This window comes from Anser cygnoides, chromosome 1, assembly GCF_040182565.1.
Source record: "Anser cygnoides isolate HZ-2024a breed goose chromosome 1, Taihu_goose_T2T_genome, whole genome shotgun sequence".
Classification (NCBI taxonomy): Eukaryota; Metazoa; Chordata; class Aves; order Anseriformes; family Anatidae; genus Anser; species Anser cygnoides.
This window is the reverse complement of record NC_089873.1, coordinates 27,717,226-27,739,040: the sequence shown is the minus strand read 5'-3', so window position 1 is coordinate 27,739,040 and position 21,815 is coordinate 27,717,226. Positions and strand designations below refer to the sequence as shown.

At 42.3% G+C, this 21,815-nt stretch overlaps 1 protein-coding gene across 1 annotated transcript; it reads left to right on the top strand.

The window, feature by feature from the left end:
• Positions 1-206: 206 nt before the first annotated feature.
• CAV1 (caveolin 1) lies at positions 207-17,946 on the top strand. Its single transcript, XM_066991389.1, has 3 exons — positions 207-413; positions 753-917; positions 15,574-17,946. Exons 1-3 carry the CDS (start codon positions 384-386, stop codon positions 15,913-15,915), a joined length of 537 nt encoding a protein of 178 aa, XP_066847490.1. The 5' UTR covers positions 207-383; the 3' UTR covers positions 15,916-17,946.
• Positions 17,947-21,815: the final 3,869 nt, after the last annotated feature.

The window sequence follows — 21,815 nt, the reverse complement described above, 5'->3', positions numbered from 1 at the left end:
CCCCGCGAAGCGACACCGCTCGGCTTTCCCACTCCTCGCCTCTCCCCCCCCCCCCCCCCCCCCCCCACTGCCGCAGGGGTCCCGGGGCAGGGTCCCCGTCCCCGTGTCGCTGTCCCCGCCGCTGTCCCCGTCCCCTCGGGGGGCCGAGGCAGGCAGGTTGCCGGCTCGGGGCCGCTTTCCCCTCCCACTCCGGGCCGGTGCCGGGCGGGTGGCGAGGCCCCTGCGGGCTCCGGTCCCCCCGCCCCGCGCGGAGGCCGGGAGCGGGCCCTGGCCGGCCGCCAGCCGCCTCCCTCCCTCCCGCTCGGCCGGGCGGGATCCTCCTGCCTCCGTTATAGCGCCCGGCCGCCCGCCGCGCAGCCGCCAGCCACCCGCAGCGGGGCAGCATGTCCGGCACCAAGTACGTGGACTCGGAGGTACGGACCGGGGGACGAGCGGGACGGGGCGGGACGGGGTGGGGGTCCCGGGCACAGCGGAGGGGCTGCGGGGCCGCCTGGCGGAGCGCGAGGAGCGGCAGCGAGCGGCGGAGCCGCGCCTGGCACGGCGGGGGGCGCGCCCCCGGGGCCGCGGCTTTATAGCCGGGGCAGAGCCGCCCGCAGCCCGGCTCCCCTGGGAGCGGGGCCGCCCCCCCGCAGCCCGCCCCTCTCGGCCCTGCCCGGCCTCTCCCCCCCCCCCCCCACCTCTCCCGGCTGGGTTCTGCCTTCCTCCCGTCCCTCCTCTCCCTCGCGGCCGCTCTCCCCGCTCTCCCTCCGCAGGGCTTTCTGTACGCGGCGCCCGTCCGGGAGCAGGGCAACATCTACAAGCCCAACAACAAGATGATGGCAGACGAGCTGAGCGAGAAGGCGGTGCGCGACGTGCACACCAAGGAGATCGACCTGGTCAACCGGGACCCCAAGCACCTCAACGACGACGTGGTCAAGGTGAGGGGGGGGTAGGCGAGGGGGCGACGCCAGCCCGGGCCGCTGCCCTCCACCTGCTGCGCGAAGGGAGGGGGGGTCGGGTCCCAATTCCTTTATTCTTTTCGGAAAAATAAAAAAGAAAAAGGGAGAGGGGAGGTGGGCAGCGGCTGGCACAGCCCCGCGGGTGCCTGCCCAGAGCAGGGATGGGGAAGGGGCTGAGCCCGCTCCCCGGTCCCAGCCGCCCTGCCTCAGCCTCGAGGGAGCAGGGCAGAGGTCCCGGAGGGGGCTGCATTCGTTTCCTCCTTGCGTTTGCTTTTCCTTGGTGTTTTTCCCTCAAGAAGCGAGGAAAGAGGCTAAGCAAAAACTGGCTGCGCCCCGGTCTCGGCTCTGGTTTATAATTCGGTTTGACTGTTTTGGCAAATGTGGACCGACGGGGATTTCTCCTCGAAGTCCTTTCAGTCAGAAAAATCCTGGGGATGACTTTCCTCTTAGCAGACGAGTTTTGTGCTATACGTGTGAGAGATGAGGATGCTGTCGTCTGGGCTTGTCAGGAGCCAGGACAACCGGGAGCCTGCCAGGTGCAGCGGGTGACTAACCTCCAGCTGGCTCGCTTAGGGTCCGGCACCGTCGTCCTGACCACCCCATCTGTTGGTCACGATGACCCATTACTGAAAAAGAGAAATGTCCTGTTGTTTCCGAGGACAAAAAGGCTGGAATCTAGTTTCGGGACCTATGTCAGAAAGATGATTTGTGCTGTACGTGCAGACAATGCAGTAAGGTTGTGAGTAACCTCAAATTCCTCTGCCTTCAGCAGAGTTTGAAGGTGCTGAATAGGACTGCCCGTGCTGCAGATCAAGAGTAGGAATTATCCCCTGGGGCGGGCTATATCTTTAATTAAGGAGCTGCTGTCAGCTCCAAGACCTAGAAAGAAAAGGGATACATTTTTAATTAGTTTAGAAAAAAAAATATATGTGTACATAGCGGTACAAGACTTCCTTTAAGATGCCTCATGTTAGGAAGGAGGGAACGATTCCTTTTTCTGCCACCCGTGGGGGAGCAGCTGAGTAGGCAGGGAATGCAAGGCTGGAGAATGAGGCTGCATCATGGCTCATTGCGTACATCAACAGAAGAAGTCCCCAAAGCAACCAAACCTTCCGAGGATGAGTCACAGCCCCCAAACATGTCGGAATCGAGTGTCCACAAACTTAACTAGGGAAAGAAAGCTCCTGCTGGGACGAGAGGCAGACCACTCATGGAAAAAACTCCTAATGGACAGAAAGGAAAATGAAGCCTACAAAGCCCGTCCTGCCCTCCCTGCCTCCCACTGGGGCAATGATTAGGAAAGTTAGCTTGATTACATCCAATCGTCCGAAATGAAGTTGAAAAGTTAGAATTGTAGGAATGGAAAAAGTGAGATTTTTTTTTTTCAGTTTGTCCTTCCAAAATAGTTGTGGACCAACAAATAAATTAATTGAGAACCAGCAGGCAGACAGAACGCGGGTACCGCCTCCGTATCGGTGAGCTTCTGGTAGTGCACGTAGTCACGTCGAGACACAGGAATGTATCAAAGTGAACTTGATGTTAACCAGACGGGATCCATTTTGCGTTATAAAAGCAGCAGCATTTGTAAAAAGTGTGGGCATCACAAAGTGACATTTTTCCACCTTGTCACAAGGATAAATAAGGATTTCTTTGATTTTTATAGGTATTTCATAAATAGGTCCAACCTGAAAATTATGGAGAGGAATTTTGCTACAGTTTAAGTTTGTTCAGACACCACTTTCAGGTTCAGCTTGCTAGAAGTAGCCATAAAGCTCAGATCCAGTTCCTAGTGGACAGACGCTGGGCTGAAGATACACAGATTCAGTTCCTGCCTTAGCCATCAGTCTGTGGCCCCTTCTGTCACCTATCTGCCTCTCTTCCTTCCGTTGTAAATCATCCAGGTAGAGAGTAAAAAATGTACTTGGGTAACAAAAGGAGTCCGTAGTCTTGTTTGGGTGCTGAAAGACAGAAAAATGTTGTTCAGGGCTGTTCTGAGTCCAGAAGTGTGGCTCAGGCTTAGCTCTTTTGTTTAGAGACATTACATTTTTCTAGATTTGGAACCTCATCATTTCAGGCATTTCTTGCCACTTGACTATGAGACACAATAGCATGGAAACAGGGGACAAGTCAGTCAACCATGAAATAGAAATGATTAGACAGAGAATGAGGAATCTGCTCTGTAAGCAGCTCTCTAAAAGGCCTCAGTGTTGTCTGCATTCAAATACTTGCCATAGCACATTTTAAAAATAACCCTTGCTTGTGAGAAGCAGGAGGCATTCCCTTGATGTGCAACAAACAGCATCTGCAGAGCTTCCTCTGCAGCAGATAAATGGGGCAGGCAGCAACAGGGGAGGGAACTAGGCAAGGGGGCGAGGCGTGATCCAGATGCTTTACACCAAAGCTATTGGTGACCGTGACTTTGCTTACTTTTTATCTTCAAATTAGAGACCAAGTGGAAGCCAAGTGCTGTGTGATGCTTCCAGAAAAGCGGGGCAAACAACTGGGTTTCTGTTCAGGGAGGGGTGGAATGGGGGCCTTACTGACCCTGCGGTGTGAGAGCTGAGTTACGCGGCCAGCAGAGTTGGTGGCTCCGTGCAGAAGGAAGCACAATCTAGTAAAATCACCAGAATTTCCTTCCTGTTCTAATTCCTTCAGCAGGGAGCGGAAAGGAAGGAGTTTCTTCCTCGTATGGCTGCCCTCATGTGTCACTTTGGGATGCTGAGAACATGCAGCAGTTGTTGAGGAACCAGCTTGTGGGGTTGTCTGGTCAAACTGAAAGCAAAATAAGAATCTAGTGAGGGAGAACCAGCCTCTGTGCACCTGGGAACTCTGTGGGAGTCACTTTGTTGATTAAAGAGCTATTTTCCTCAGAATTGTATCTATTTTGTATGGCAGATTCTACTCTGACTTGTATCCCACCGGTTTTGTTTATGTGTGATGAAACGCAAGCACCAGGAAAGAAAGCTGATTGTTGGCTTTTTTTTCTGTCATTTATCATTCCCTCCCCGCTGACCCAGGGTTCGCATGCAGGTGCCTGAAGTTCTCTTTCAGGACTTGTTCGGTCTTTGCTCTTCCTGTTTCTCAGTGCACTATTTGTGTTCTCCAGATTGTGGCTAAATTACAGCCTTCCAACACTTTGGAGTTCAAAGTTTCTCAAAGTATCTTTGGTCAAGTATGCAGAGTTTACTGAATTTCGAAAAAGCAGAGGAGGGAGCTAGCTTTTCTGCATTTCTGAGAGTTTGGCTTGCGCTTCTCAGTACTTTCTTGCTCACGATGGGGACAGGCCAGGTAGCCAGCCTGCAAAATCTGCTCCTTCTGGACTAGTGAGGACCAAACGTGCAGTCACATCTGCAGCCAGATCACAATTCTTTCATGCTGTGGTATGGAGAAAGGCCTGTGCCTGGTGCACCACCCAGGACATAATTATTAATTTGTTTTAAACAAGCGGTGTCTATCTGCTGTTCGTTGCGTAAGCGTCCTTTTCTCTCTGGAAAAAAAAAATCAGTACTTGGCTACAGATGTAACAATGCAGAGCTTTTGTACCAAGTTTTAAACAGTTATGTATTCGTGCCTTCCTCTTAAAGCTGATGCTGGTAAGGGCAATTCAGCTCACTGCAAGGAAGGATCTTGAATTTTTAGTCAGATGTTGACAAGCAGCATAACACCGTGATGTAGGCATGAGGAAGGACAGTGTTACTCAGTCATTTTGAGTCATGCTTAACGCCATTTACAATTTCTTCCACTTTCCAATTGGAAAAAAAAAAAGTTAAAAAAAATTGCAATTTTATTTAATCCTTCACAATGATGGTTACTGACTGTTGCGCTAAGCACAGTGCAAGTGCATGGAGAGGTGCCTAGGCAGAGCATCTCCCTTCTCCACAGCTCTGACCTGCTGGAAGGAAGGCAGAGACTGTCCCCTGCTGTGCTCAGCTGGGAAGGTTAAGGCGCTGAGGTCTGCCACGCTGATGTGACAGCAGGTGTCAGCTCCTCGTCCTCGAGTGGTTGCACATCTGTGGAGGCATGTTCGTGTCACAGAGTTAGGTCTAACCACAGGATGAGATGGGTTTTTCTCCCAGAGTGTGTTTCTCTCCACTGATGATGCACGTAGCTCAGAGACAACACCTTACTGTTACACAGCTGCATTTAAATGAGATGATTCTTAAACTTGGTGCCATATCAATGTGCAGCTGTGGGGTTTAGGTTTTAAAATGCAGCACTACTCCAGTGTTTGACTTTGACTATCTGCATGACACGGTTCTGTTCCAAGTGTTTCTTTCAAGGCTAGTCTATGATTCAGAGACTAAAGCTCAAGCTGTTACAGAGGCTAGTTTGTAGGAGGACTGAGCGTGGCCCGAGAACTCTGAAAAACAGTTTTCTTGCACAGGAATTAGGAGTTTTCAGATTGCTAGGCACAGAATTTTTGAACGCTCATAAGGTTACGGATAATAATTGAATTTGTTCTAATCAAATCTCAGATCTCAAAAGTGTTTAAGATCGTGGTATTATTAAAGCCTTATGCGCTGCCTTCTTGTTTAGCGTGATGAACATGACTCATAACTCCATAGGAAAATGTTCGTTTGATGACAATGGGGACAGAGCCAACTATTCAACATGGATGTTCCTTTTGTTAGAGTTTGTTGGACACTACCTCATAGTCAGAGAAGACAAATATTTTTCCCTTCTGTTAAATTCAACCTAATTCAGAGTATATATTTGAAAATTATAAGAACAATTTGAATTCATTTTAGAATTTTTAACCCAATATATGGAAAAAAAATACCACCATCTGTTGCAGAAAGTATGGCTGTCTAATACTGAAACAAATCATTGAAATCTAAAACTCTTCTGTGGGAACAGGAAAATGTGTATAATAGAGTGGTCTGCCCGATGAGAATTGGATCTTTGGTGTATTTTAAGCAACAGAGAGAAGAAAATACTAATGAACATGGATGAGCCATAAAACTTGTGATACCTGGAAAGCTGAAGAGAAATATAGCTCCAAAAAAAGTTTCTATTTCCCACTGTTCTCAAATACCCTGATAGTAAATAGACAGTGGGATGACATCTACATCAGCAGCTAATTTTTTGAGCTGTTTGATCCAGAACTACCACCTTTCTTTTCTTTTCTAGACAAATTACAATAATAAAAGCATCCAAGACTAAAGAGAATTTTTTTATTATTATTATTTTTTATGTTGAAGACAAAAGAAAAGTTATGGCTTTAAAATTTGTTTGATTTTTTTGTGGGGACAGGTTTGACTCCGTTAGTCCCTTTAATTTTTTTCTAGGAGATTTCTTATGAAAATGTCTTTTCATAGTTTCAAAACTAACTTCTAATTTTATGCAGTATTATTCTTGTTAGAAGTTATGTCATCGGGTTAGTATTCAAAAGGACAAACAGTCTCAGTATCACTGTGCCCACTCTAAAGAGCGCATTAGCTGATGAAGCTTGCACCCTGTTTTATTCACGATAGCCAAGGAGTTATGCTATAGATGTTAGTGGAGCTGTACAAGGATAAGGCTTGTCTATAGTCTACTTATCTGGCCCACGTACTTCATTTTCAAATAAAAAGCAACTGATAAAGTCAGCTTCTCAGATAAGAAGTGAGAAGATACTATCGCAGTTAAAGGTGAAAGCATCGCATTCCCTGCCCAAACTCTCGCTGTGCCAAAGTACACTCGGAGTTTCAAAGAAGCCTAAGGGAATCTCATAGAAGGATAGCAATGCTTCCTTCGTGAGCTGTCAAATCCCTTCCAACAACCTCAAACAAATACAAAACACACTTAGTTTTCCCTCAAGATTATGTTAGTATCTCCTGTAGACCTCAGTCTCCTATTGTTTTATCAAGTCCATGTTCATGTAACTCTTTTCCGGTGCAATTTATAATAAGACTGCAACTGTAGGCCAGCAACATCTTGATCTTTGTGAAATATTAAAGAAATACTTGCCTCATATTTAAGGGTCAGTAACTTAAGATCTTCCAGCAGAAGGACAGCCTTCTAACAGAGGAAATGCAGAGGCCAATCTTTTTTAAAGGAACAGAGCGGTAACTGGGCACTCACAGCAGTAAGCACACTCAGGTAGAAAAGAGGGAATTGGTGAGAACAAGTTACACGGATTTGCTAAAAAAATAATTGCAGCAATTAACAGGAATATGTTTATGGATAGTATACCTAGGTAAGAGTCTCCTCTCATTATACTCCCTTACAAATGATACAACTGATAGAGATAAATAAAAAAAGAAACAGATTTCATGTATAAAGCCCCATGCGAAGTTGCCTTTCTCTCTCCATGTGATACTACAGAGTCCAACATTGCTATATTTCCATTTGCCATTAGTGCCCAAATTTAGGAGGAATGAAGCTAGAGCAAGTTCTAAAAAAGTTATATTCAAGGCTAGCAATTGTGATATTAATGTTATTATATTAATAATATAAATAGATATTAATAGCAATATTAGCTTAATATCAGATCTGTAAAACTTCCAAATGGTATTGCATCAGAGGGCAATATAATGATCTAAAAAACTCATTAGAGGATACCTTTGCTTTTATTAATGTTTCTGAACTCTGGTTAATTCCAGACCTTACTGGAACTGATTAAAAAAAAATCCCATTAGTTTTAATATATTCCAAATTTCACCCCACTGTTCATGCTGAGGAATATGCATCTTTAAACATACAGACACAAATATATATGCATGCACATACACAAAGATAACTCAGAGTTTTTAGCTAAAGTAGCTGCATCAAATGAGGAGGAACTGTTCCACATGAAGCAAATAATAAACGAAGAAAGCTTCATAAGAGTTTCCCTTTGAGAAAATTGCAATAACCTCCCAGCAGCCCAGTTTCCAGGGAGGAAAACAGCCACTTCATTTTCTGACCACTTGCTCTGACAGCATCGACCCGTTTGCCAAGGAACTGGCTGATGCGATATCCCCACCTGCGCAGGAAGTTTAGCTGTGTTTCAGAGGCGTGCAGATGTCTCCTTGAAGTTGCTATTCTTTCCTTCTGCCGGGCTATACTGAGAAGCACAGACAAGTGCTTCAGGAATAAATTTCTGGAGAATGCCTGGTTGCTGCAGGGCTGACCCATTGCCACCAGTGGCGTACTTCTCGTGAATACTTCCGCAGATTTAGATGAGCCTGCCCATCTGATAAAACAAAGCGCATCACCAGGGCTTTTCTGGTATGTAATGAGTAATTCAGCATCGTCAGAGGTTCTCCTCTTGGTAATTAGTAGCAAAGTTTGGCAATTTTCATTGATGTTCAGTTTGTGAAATGATGATCTTCACTCTTTTCTAAGTCAGGACATAATTTTAAATTGCTCATAATCTGTCTAAATATTTGTTATTCGTGCAGCAGTGGTCACTCCTGACAGGAGAAGGTTTTCTGCTCTAGCTAGAAGAGTGTAGTCCTTTAACTCTGTTTTCCAGCATTAATATCCTTGTTTGTTAAAGCACTATTTGCTTTTTTTGGTGTACTCTATAGTATTCAAGAAAGATTCCCTATCTCCGTGAAGAGATCTGCCAGCAGAACACTCTTTCCTGCAATATGATGGAAAGTAGGCACAGGGAGAAAGAGAACGTAATGCAAATTCCTCAGTCAGTTTGTACAAATAACTGGGCTTGAACTCTCCCATGAGGGAACCTTGTCCTTCTCTGGGCACAGTTCGATGCTTGTGTTTTGCATTCACCCATGCCATAGCCTAAGGCTTATACAGGTGCTCTGGTATAGAAGTCGTGCTTTATAACACACCTGACAGCCGTAAAATGTCTAGGTGTTGTTAAACTGTATGTTTTCAGGCACGAAGTTATCAGCTTCTCTACGTAGTGCTGATAAATGTTTGCTTGGTGGAGACTGCACAGTGTTCTTAAAAAAAAAAAAGGTGGACTTTTTTTTAGGGTCAAAACAAATGAGGTCACTGTTCAAGTTCCTGTAATCCCATGCAACCTAGGTCTAGACAGACGTACTCAGGCAGAGCAAGAGCTGTGCTGGACAGCCAGGCATCCTCCTCTTCCTCTTTCACGTAGGCCTTGCAGCCATGAGGCACTACCTTGTCCCACACCCTACACCCCCAAAATAGTGAAGTCTCCTGGGGGGTGAGGGAAGGTGGAAGAGCAGCTCTACCGCTCCCAGTTCCTGACACCTCCTGTGCTTTTTCCCTCGGGCTCAGTAGAAAAAAGCCTTATATGCTTTTTTGTCATTTTCTGAAAAAATGTGGCAGTGGTCAGGAAGACGAGCACTAGCAGATGTGGAAACATGCTATTTCAAAGAGACAAGGAAACATTTAAATGTTATTTTCTTCAGCTGAATGTTTTCTTTAAGGGACATTGAGTGCTTTGGGAAATTTTGTAAGTTGCATTTGTCACAACAGAAAAAAATGATCGTATCTGCCTTTTGTTACATGTCTGTTCTAGTCTTAAAGAGACACAATATAATCTGAGGAAACATTACTTATGGGCTTAGTATCGGGGAAAATACTCTTTTAAAATAGCACGGGGTAAGTCGTAAAGACAGTCAGTGTCTATACTCTGTGTTAAAAATGTAAGGAAAAGCAGCTAGTGACTCCATCTTGCATAAATATGTATTCGTACATGTTAGTTTTTCATCATAGACCCGACTTTCAGTCTGGCTTGACTACAGCCCTTGTCTGGCAGAACACTTAAGCATATTGACATCAGTGAGACCGTTCCCATTGTTCATGTTGTGTGCGTATTTAAGCGGTTTGCCTGATTGCAGGTATGAGTGATCAGTCAGAAGACAGCCAGTAAGGACCTGAGCGTCTTTTCACTGGCTCCGAAAAATATTGATGGCACTCAGAAATGTAGGTGTGCTGAGCTCTTGGTTGGGTTCCCCCTCACTGGAGCAGTGGTGGTGTCTCTGCTCACCTTACGTTGTGAGCACAGCAGCAGCACACGTACTGCACGTGAAGATCTGAGCAATTACAGTTGCAGAAATATGGGTTAGGCCAAAGCCTTCGTAAAATGCCAGTGGCCTCAATATTTTTTTCTGATAAACCCATCACAGTAAATTTTCTGTGGAATGGATACCTCAAAGGACAAATTTTGAGGAGAAGCATAACTGTTAGGTAGGCAGTTTGAGGTTGGAATTTAACTTGCCTTTCTAGCCTGCCAGATTTTGTTTCACAGGGACTAAAGTGGCAAGGTCAACTATTTTCATATATAAAGCACATATACTTGAGTCAGCTGTTTCATTTGTTTCATGTTTTTGGGGATATTTTTTGTTTGTTTCTTTGTTGTTTTGTTTGTTTGTTCATTTGTTTTTTAAAGCAATAACTTCACACTGTTAAGCTTTTTTAATTAATAGGGTTTTTCTTTAAACAGCCTTTGAGGAAGAAGGCAAATTCTCCATACCATTTCCCTTTGTTGTAAGTAAATCTCTTTTAGAATCAAAGCAGGTCCCTTAATTTCCTGATAAAAGTTTAATAAACACATGCAGAGCAAAAGAAGCTGCAATAATTCTCATAGCAGAATCAGACAAAAGCTTCAAGCAATGTAAAAACTGGCTTCACCAAGCTGAATAGTAGGAAACAAAGAATAGCTGAAGTCAGGAAGTGCATTGTAGGCATGGAACAGAAGTTGATAGTGTTTAATAGCTTTGGCTGAAACAGAAGGCTGCAGTGAGTTATTAGCATCCTTTAGAGGGTCAAAACAAATTTCCTTTACTTCTCTCCTTGTCACAAGTGAACGTGCCTGTATTTTCATTAGCTTGGCAAATAACTCACAGTTGTTTCACAGCACACCCTGATAGCTCTAGAGGAACAAACTGCATGCTGTAATCTTCACAACAGGACCTATGCCTAACCTTTACATGAATAAAGCAGAGTCCCTCATAGATTTACATATATTCGATGCTTTGGCAAAAGTGGAGTTGAGAAAAGTACCCTAAATAGAAGTATCTTATCCTTGTGAGCCAGTTAGGTCCATTTCCAGAAATTAGTGAAGAGCTGCAGAGTGTCTTTCTTCCCTAGGATCGTATTTCTGGCCACTTCTGTTTCTTCTGTCACTCCTATTTTTAATTTACTTAGTTCATTTGGACTCCCGTTATCAGGCTGATGACACTCACCATTACTGAGTGCTGTTGAACTAAAAACCAGAGGGGAATGATAGAAGAGACTGAGGAGTGAGTAACTGAAAGAAATACAGCCCACAGCAAGGCAAAGTGCATCCAGTCACCTATTCTCTCTGCTGCTTGCTGAGAACAGATCCCTTTGAGTTAAAAACAGGATCTTTCATGGGAGTGGTTCAGCGCAGGAAGAATCTGGGTGATATCTCAGTTCCTGCAGTGTGAGGACTTATCTGCACTGCCTGAACGATGAAATAAATAGCACATTTCCCAGCCAGTGGGATTCGTACGTGATCTGGTAGCAGCTGAGACATGGAAGAGCCCAGCTTACTTCAGCTCATTGGATATCTTGATTTAGACTTTATGCTGCTCCGGGTAAGCCTAGTTTTGTCAGCATCGCAGATGTTAGCATTCCAGCTGTAGCTGGACCCTCTTGACATGTATGTTATTTCATAACATTATTGTGGCTTTTAGATGGACAACAGGTTCATTTTAACCCGTTCATCTGAGAGTTTTTACAGTTGACAGGCAGTTTTTCTGTCTTTTCACTCTCAAATTCAGTTTGATATCTTCCATATGCAACATGGAGCAATGGAGAACATGGGACTTGAGAAATAATGAAATGGTAAATACAACAGTTATGGTTCCTATAGCACCATCTATCTGGGCTCTGTGCGTTGGTAGAAACATTCATAGTGCTGTTAAAATTACTCCAGGGAAGTACTCCACCAGCTCTTGGTGATTGCTGGTGGCATAAATACACTCCTATTACAATCTCAGACAGATTGATGCCCGAGTACTTTTAGGACAACCGTGTATGACTTGAGCTGGGAAACCCTGGCCAAAGATATATCGTGAATGTTCTGACATTAGCATCATCTCCTGGAATGAGGACAATGCTGCCCATCTGGAAATGTTATATGGTCTGATTCTTCTGTCAGCTCCCCAGGATTAACTCTGAGGACATGTTGGGTCACGCAACAGGCTAAAACCATCAGTTTCTGAGAATCGGGATTACAGAAAATTTGCTATTTGATTTGAAAATCAATGAGTTTACCATCTTACATTTTTCAGTAAAGCATTCATTATAAGTACTTATTTTTAAAGGAACCAAATTACAAGCCAGTCTTAATATTTATTTGCAAAGTTCGAGGAGCTTCACATTAACTTATGGTTTCTTTTTGCATGCCAAAGACATGTTTTGCTGATAAAAATAGGTCCCACTTAGCTAAAGATATAATCATGAAAAGGAGCTCAATGCAAAGCTTCTTTCCTGGTGAGATTTAGTGTTTCCCTTATCAGTTAGTTGAAAACACAAAAGATGGACTCCGCTATAACTGAGCGGAATATAAAGACTTTGGGCATGACCCTGAATAGCCCTTGATGCACTGAACTGCTGTATGATAGCTATGTGCACAAGCTGTCTCTGCCAACGATCGCAGCATCAACTGATGGGAAGAACATGATAAATTGCCATAAGTTTTAGAATAAGAAAACTATGTAAAACCTATGAGGAAAAAAAATGTAGTCTTCTTGTAATATCATTTTTGAGAAGCTACTTTCTATTGCTGAAATCTTTTTTTTTTTTTTTGTCAACATCTGCATATTTTTATTATCTGATTTCAAGGCTAATGTTGATAATAAGCCAAGGGCACCCATTTGCTCTGAAAATGAACTACCATGCAATAAGGGTTACAATGAAAAGCTTGCTTTTGAATTGCTGCAAAAATAGATACTGTAATCATGCTTCCCAGTGTATTCCAAAAAGAAAACAAAATTGGGCATACAAGTGAATATACATTCCAACAAGTGAATATACATTTTTCCAATGGTTGAATAAGATTGATTTTGGTGAATAATATGCAGCTCTTGAAAACATCTTAGTTTTATTTTTTTTTTTGAGATTAGATAAAAGACAATTAGATACCATCATCAGAAGATATTATTGACTTCTCCGTGTATATATCTCCAACTTTTTCTTCTTTCTGTTGTGATGCAGTCCTAAAAATGCAGTGACTGATACCAGGGCATCTGATTGTTTCATCTGGAATATGAGATCACAATACATCCTTGCTCTGTCTTTCTAGACTGCAGATAACTTCTAATGACCAATTCATATAATTATTTTATGGCTAATGTACTTCGTAAAGCTAATTTTGTGTCATTTATTTAGTCTTCCAATGTGAACCTTTATATCTAATAAGACCACGGTGAAAATATAGAACATACTGTTGCCCGTGAAGCCCTTACCAGAATTATTTCTGATAACTATAACTATACAGAGTTATTATAACTATATAGAGTTATTTCTACTAGAGCTTCAGTATTTTGTCCCACTGAAATTACAGAGCCCAAATAAGTTCCGATTTCCTGTCTTAACTCAGCAACAAATGTAGTGTCCTGTATATGCTGTTTTTATACACCATTTTCCAGGAAACTGTTTTCCAAGATTAGTACTAAAAATTCACATGACCTACAGAAGCGTAGGCTATTTAATACATATCGAAATACTGCAGAAGAGAACTGTGACTAAGACTCTCTTTTCATTTTCTCTTTTTGAGGTTATTATTTAAAATTATGCTGTTCAGTTTCAGAAATTCCAGATAGACTTTTGGCTCTGCATGCCTTTATGAGAAGTGCATGGAGCTGTGCCGTGTTTGTTAGGTACTCAGCCGATGCAGATCCTGCCGTTGATTTTTGTGGAGACAGAATTTCAACCCAAATGCTAGCTTAAGGTATGATAGTGATGATCACGATGATGATGAAATCCCATCGAGAGGAATCACAGATCACTTTCAAATCACTAAAGCCTCATTCAGAGCAGCAGGTAAAGAATAGAGGGTTTGTAGTTTGTTTATCCAATATCTGGAGAGATGCATTGACCTGAGCAGGAAAAATGACATTTAGGCCCAGTAACACATTAAATTAAGCCAGCTTGATGTTAGGCATTCAGGATGTCTGATATCACATCTGATTCTGAAACTTTCTCACAAGGACTGTAAAGCCCTTCAAGCAAATTGCCCTAGGCTGTATACTTTTGCTTTGGAATTACCTTTTCTTGATAAAACTGGGAAGACTAGTGATTTTATAGTACTTTTCCTTTGTAGTGAGTGGGTAACTTTTGTATGGTGCTGACTGAAGATTCAGTGGGAGAGAGGGAGAAGTTTTTTTCCATTTTTAAATGAAGTGATTTTGAGCCTTTTCCTCCAGTATAAGCAATATTTACACGGTATATTTATATTCACCTCCTTCCAGCCTGCTAAGGTATGCGTGAGTTTCTGAGTCCTCTGGCCCATATCATACTTAGCCTGCTCCTGTAAATCATCACTTATGGCAGCAGCATCACTGCACTTTGGGATCCAGTCCTAGGAATGTATTTTTTTTCCACCTAATTTAAACAATCATTTAGTTTCTTGCAGAGGTGTGCTGTTGTGATGTGCTCCTTCCTTTTGAATGCAGTACCTATACAATTTGTTGTGCTAACTAAATTAAATATCCTGTATTGTGGGTTATATCAAACACGTGTTTGTGTGACATGGAGCTGAACTATCACTACAATTCTGTTAATTTTCCAATAGAAATGTTATGACAATAAAGCTTCCTGAAAAAGCTCAGTATTTGAACATAGAGCAGTAAAATATGCATGCTGGAATGTACTGCTTCCTTAGGTGACTTTTTGAATGATTTATGAATAATAGTCAAAACTATGAAAATTGTGGAAGAGTGTGTTCCTTCTAAACATTAGTATGTTAGCCTATGTCTTTCACGAACAGAGGGTTATCACATAAACAGGATAGGTTAGAACAAAATGGCTCTATTGTGAAGAGCCTCTTTATGTTTAACAAGATTGAAGAGCTCCCTTACCCTTTCAGAATAAAAAGGAGATCCATCTGATGGTGATCTAAATCCAGCATTTGATTTTTCAGGCTATTAAGAACTATCCATACCTGTTTCAAAAATATATATTTAAATAACTGTCCTTAACATTTATTAACTGTCAAAATTTAGCAATGCTATACAAGGTAAGATAGAAAAATCAAACAAATAAAAGAGATTTTACTGACACATTCTTAAGGTGCATAAAATGTTGAAGTAGTGAGTACGTCTATTCCACTTGTAAAAATGTGAAATGCTTAAGTTAGGCAATGAAAGCATGATGATTCTCTTCAACTGGTTCATCTCTTAAGTAGACTTTAAGGGCACTCTATACCCTAAGGCTGTAGAAGGGGAGGAAAAATACTCAGATTTGTGGACAGTTCTCCATCTAAAAGTTAGACATCTAATTCTGAGCTAGTCATTGAGGCTTCCTGATAATCATTGGGTGTAAAAAAAAAAAAAAGGAAGTAAAGAAAAAAAAAAAGACAAGGCTTATTCATATCGTTATCATAGATGATATGTTAAAATGGGTTGAATCATGTTGGGATGTAGGGATTACATGTTTCAGAGTTTTGTGCAGGGGACCATTGCTTTCCAGGTGAGGGATTTCTGGAATCCACACTTAATGGGGACACTTGACTGACCTGCTTTTGTGTTCTTTGATGCAGATTGATTTTGAAGATGTGATTGCTGAGCCAGAGGGAACACACAGCTTTGATGGGATTTGGAAGGCCAGTTTTACCACCTTCACTGTAACGAAATACTGGTTTTATCGTTTACTGTCAGCAATCTTTGGCATTCCTATGGCTCTCATCTGGGGCATCTACTTTGCCATCTTGTCATTCCTGCACATCTGGGCGGTGGTGCCGTGCATAAGGAGCTACCTGATTGAGATCCAGTGCATTAGCCGTGTCTATTCCATCTGCATCCACACGTTCTGCGACCCACTGTTTGAGGCTATAGGCAAAGTGTTCAGCAGCATCCGAGCCACAGTACGGAAAGAGATTTGAGGGACATTTCAAGAAAAGCCATCAGCCTAGAGAGTGGGTGGGGGTTTTGTGTTGGGGTGTTTTGGTGCCAGTTTCGTTTCCCAAAGCAACATAACAGCAACTGGTGGATTTACTGGCCCAAAACAAAGAATCACTTGCTCAGTTTCTTTTTCTACTGTGTATTCCTACTGGACTACTTGCTTTTTTTTATTATTATTATTATTTTTCCCTCTCTTTTCAGCCTGCATTTCAAACTAACCGTCAATGGCTATTTTTCCATGCCAGCTGCGTATCATTTTGCTGGCTGTTCAGTTCAGAGACAGAAGTGTTATGTTGGGTGCGTTTTTATCTCGCTGTTCATTCCTTGTAAGATAAATCCATAGAGATACCAAAGAATGACAAAAATGTTTTCCAACACTGTAATGCCATACATTTTATTGTGGCCAAAGAGTGCAGAGCAACTGCAGCAGAATGAACGTGACAAGCTGGCAGGTTTTAGCAGAATGTTCTTTTCCAATTGTATCGTCAGTTGACTACAGCGATTTGCAGTCGTGGTCAGGTATGGTGTACTATGAATACATTGGTTAAGTAAACAAATTACTTAATTAATACATGACCTGAAAAGCTAACGCTTCATCAGTCTGGAAACATAGACATGTGAAAGCTTTTCACGTCCATAAAAAAGCTTCTGTCTGTGCCTTTCGCTCTCTCTCTTGGAAGTTTGCAGCCAGTTGTTTCTCAGCCTTCTGTGGAATTGTAGAAGCAAACTGCAGTTGAAAACTAAAACTGGTCATTATAGACATGTTTTCCTAACTGTGACTTATGACACATCTCTTAGCTAGCATTTAGGTGCTTATCTCATAGGCTTCATTTTTTTTCCAGAGTATTCATTTAACTACATATTGTAAGTATGCCAGAGATAACCCCGAGTTACGAGAAAAATGAAGGTGTGCCAAACACAAGCCACAAAATGCCAAGGAGGAGCTGCCTCTGAGAGAAACTTTCCTATCAGCTTTAAAAACTTTCCTATCAGCAGAAGTCAGCATGCCACTAGCACACAGATTATTTTCAGGAGAACTGACGCTTTGCTGAGTCTAAACTAATCCATCACGAGAGATGGGTTAGAGCTTCAAATCATGGGTTTGTTCGTTTGTTTTTAGACGGGCTGCAACATCAGGAAGTCTGAAATGGAGGGTGTTGTGTGAAGCTAGCCTATGTTGCAAGGTGCAAGGCCTACAAAATTGAGCCCTTGCAACATATTCTGATGCTGTGACCTACAGGATCCTCCAGGAACTCCTGCAGGAGGTTTTTGCCCTCATGATAGTACTGTGTTGAGAGATACTGCCTGTATCCTCATGTGGTTTGCGTGAAGCTTTTGTAAAAATAGTTGTGAGGCTGATCAGCTTTATTGTATCCTGACCTGGGGTCTGAGCCTGCTCCAGTTGGCACCTACAGCAAACCAGTTCTTGACCTCCAAGAGTGCAGGACTTGGCCCATGGGACTGAGCACGGAGCTGTCTGGTACACCTGCAGCTTTTTTATTTAGCGCTGATATTTCACTTACTGCTTTACCTAACATGGGAGTGCCTTCGGTTCTTTTTCTACCAAAGCATTGAAAACGTTAGGAAATGCTGCATTTTTTAAAGGGGGTGGGAGGGAGAGAAGAGGGGAGAGGGTGCACAAAAAGTTACAAAGCTATTAACTATTGTTTGCATTTAAAACAGACACTGGTATGGATATAGTTTTATGTTTTTCTATGTACATAGTGGAGAGTGTACTATTATAGATTTTTTCAGAATTAAAAACAAGCAAGATTATAAACAAGAAATATTTTATCTTTTTATGAGGAAAATCACTCTGAAGAAAACCTTGATTTATCATATAAACTGTATATCCTGAAAGATGTCTGTTCACTTAGATTTATTAGTCCCTAATCCAAATACATTGCTGATCTGATACATTTACATTGTTGTTATGTGCTTACAGATATAACTGACACTTTTTTAATTCTGCATGTACATTAAAGACTACAATAAAACAATGTTTAATGGTAGCTACTGTCTGACTTCTTTTTCCTTAAAAGTCATGTGAACAAATCTCATGTTTTGAGGAAGAAAAGAATATTGATAAAGAAACAGAAAACAGTGCCATTTGTTTCTCAAGAAAGAACATGCAAAACATTTGTGTTCCAGGATCTAAATCAGGAAGGTTCTTCCCAACAGAAAATTCCATTTCTCTCCCAAAGAACTATTTTCTGTTGCTAAGTAAGTAGGCAGTGCATACAGCATTGAATAGGGACCCCAAGCTTGCTTAAATGCTTAAAGATGACAAATTCCTTTGCTTGTTGTTCCTCAGTTTCCTTGCATTTCAGAGTAGGATAATGAAATTTACCTGCAGAGAATTTTAAGATGCAATAAACAAAACAATATCATCATACAAGCTGCTTACCCTTCATTTTACTTTGGCTATCCAAAATTCAGTCCTAGATTATCCGGATAGCTTTTCAGAATTGCTTAAAGCCTTCTTTTTGAGCCCAGTGGAAACAGGATAGTTTCTAATAAAAGCTCATTAGCCTAAGCATTTAGCATATGGAAATAGGGGAATGACAGCTTATGTTGAGCTGTGTATAGACCTAGCTTGTGACAGGACACTTCCTTTCTAAGTGGTTATTGCACAATACCTGTCACACCATTACCTAGTACACGGAAGTCCAACAAAACAGGCTATTACATTTTGGCCTGCAAATCTCGTAACCAGCTTTTAACAGTCAAATGGAAAATAACAGCCTAAAGTACTCCGTCATGTGTTTTCCAGTAGCAGGATGGTGTATTTAATGGTACTGATTAGTCCAAAGGCAGCAAATAGTACATTAAAGTGGACTATGAATTGTGAAAAAATGTAAAAGGTATTAAATTTTTAAACAGGAAGTTGTAAGGTGAAAGTAAAGCAAGCAAACATTCCAGTATTCAAAAACACTCTTTTTCTGAAAAGAGCCCAGTAGATTCAGCACAGACGCATCCACTCACCATAACCATTTGCCATGTCACCTCTCCAGGACTGTTCTGAGAGATGTGCAGGCTCACCTTGCGACTGTGCTGTCCCTGCGCTCTGCAAGACAGCAGTCACAGGGGTGTGCTGGGGGGGAATCTCCTACCCGTGGTCCTGCCAGGCTCTCAGTGCAATAATAACCATGATCTGTCTACTCCAAAGTCACGATACAGCCCCTGGCAAGGTCCAGGTTTGTCTGTTACAGGATCAGACATTGACTGTTAGGCAATGTCATTGGACAATTATGTCTCTAAATGTTATGGAGACAGTCTTACACTGCTAGATATGAAAGTCAGTGTCATAACATTATTGCTCATGACCTGGGTGTTCAGGTGGGTTCAGCAGCACTTTTACCTCATAGCAGAAAACCTTGGCTGTCGCTGGTCACTTTTCTCAACCTCTATGTCATTAGTTCTTAAATTGTGCCATTTAGCTTGAACTGCTTCCCTTCGAATACCCCGAGACGATATTTGGAGAAGCAGGGCAGTCTAGTTAAAGCCAGATGGAACGCCCTTGTTTTGAGAAATGAGGGAGCGTAAACTGTTCGGTTGTGTGATTGATCCTTCTGAATTCGCCTGTGTAAGAACAGTGGGTTAAATGTAGAATACTTTTTGAAATACATTTATTGAAATAAATTTGCAAGATGATATAACGACAAACCAGAGTCTTTTATTAGCAGTGGAGAATTTCTGAAGCTGCACCCAGGCTGTCTTTTGACCATCTCTTAGGTTAAACCTGAACTGTTCTCAGTTCAGTCCCTTGATTTTATTGCCTCGTGTGTTTGCTGCATCCTCCTCACTTTTTTTTTTTTTCCCCTCACCACCTAAGGGAGAGGAAAGAAGCATAGAATGAGTCATTACTAAGCTATAATACCTTTGCTGTCTTCATTGGTGTCTTACAAACCTTAAATTTTCCACTCATGCTATCTGACACTGGAGCACTATGTGATACAGGATATGTTATTTTTATTTGGCGTTCTTCTGTAGTAGTTTTAATTACAATTTCAATTCTGTAGTACAGTTAGTGCACACTGTCTTCAACGGTAAAATGTTGTGTGTTCATATCTATGACAATACCTAAATGAACAGTATTCTCACTTGATTTGTAATTGTTTTTACTAAAGATAGTGGAAGTGGGAAGAGAACAATCAGACTCAGTACCATATGGTCAAGACACATTTTAGTGTTCAGTCAAGACACAATCCACAAAAGGCCCTAGGCTCAATACCAGTAAGTAATTTGCTTTTGTTTTGAGAACCTGAATCAACATAACTCTACAGACACCTGAGTTTCCTTGGGACATAACTGTCAATAAAACTCAGTCTACAGGCATTCAGGTCACATCCACTCACTGCTGAGACCTACGAATCTGAAGTTCCCCTGGCTGCCACCTTCTCCTGCAGGAACTGGAGGTGACAGGCATTCTCGGGGGTTGCCAACAAGAGCTGGGAAATGAGCTACAAAATGCTTTACACCAGAGGATCAGCTCAGAGAAATCTTAAGGGACCACAGGACCTGTCGTTGTATAACTTTTTGGCAATTACCAGAATACAGGCGTTCATCTGTGACTATTACTCATCAAAACATGCAGCCTGCCCATCTCCAGCAAACAGAGCTCCAGATGTAGCTTGCCAGGTGTACATGATGCCAGAAATCCTACTGGCAGAAAAAAAAAAAGTGAAAAAAAAGTGACGCAGAAATAGCTGGTGTTAAGCAAAGGAAAAAGTACATCAAAAGGAACAGACATGGTCTAAAGAGAGAATGATGGGATGAGAGAATCTCAGGGGGTTTGTCTTTTATACTGGGGGAATAAGGTGAAACTGTGTACAGCAGACACACTTCCATCTGGTAGCAATGGATGGAGACTCAGAAGGAAAAAAAAAGGGAGCGGGGGAGTATGACAATCACTAATAGAGACAACAGTAACCAAGGCACTAAAGTATTATTGGGATGTGCAAATTTCTACTTAACCATGATTCACCTTGAAGGGAAATGACCCTAGGTAAGGTCACACAGAGCTAGGTTTAAATATACTGACAAGTCACCCCAAAACTTACCTTGGACATGGTATGTATGACCAGACTCACACGTGAGCCCGGCTGGGTGAACCTCTGAGCCTGAAAACTGCCTCCCATTCTGGAGGAGCACACTGGGAAGCAGGTTGGGGAACCACCTAGTGCTGCCAGCAGCCAGCAGGCTCAGGAGATGCTAGAAAAACTCTGCTCGCAGTCCCAACACCCAACTCCAAGGTGCTGGTGGGCAACACTTAGCCTGTGCTCCCCACAACCAGCAGCATATGTCGTCTTGCCAAATCACTTACTTTATATATATAATCTGTCTCACTGACAGAAATCCTCCGGTGTAGTCTACATTAGTTGTAGGACTATAAATATCCCAATGATTGGAACTGACAACTGAACACAGCATGAGAGTCCCTTTAGGTTTAGACAAGCACCCTCAAGGTTTGTTCATACTTTGTCATCTCGTGACGCTTCATCTTCTGGCTTGTGCAGTGTTTTATCTCTTTATTTCATTATGTGTAGGCTCCAATTCAGCTGTTAAGGGCTTCTGTCAATTCAGCTGTCTTCTTTCAACAAGAGTAGATGTTGTTACTCCCCTGCTAGACAATGATCCAACTACATTTGGAAACAACTAAAATTCTCCCTGTTTCATCTGTGCTGAGTTTCTGAAACGGTCCAAGGAATCCCGTGAAACAAAGATGTCTGGAGACAAAAAGCTGGAGCTGCTTTTGTTAGATTTTAGCAATACTGGGTCTTCTGGTCTGAATTTGAGTGTCTTTGGAGCATCATTTTTGTAGTTAAAAAAAATTATTTTGTGTATCTCTAACTAGTGTTCTTTGAGGAAAGCCATCTAA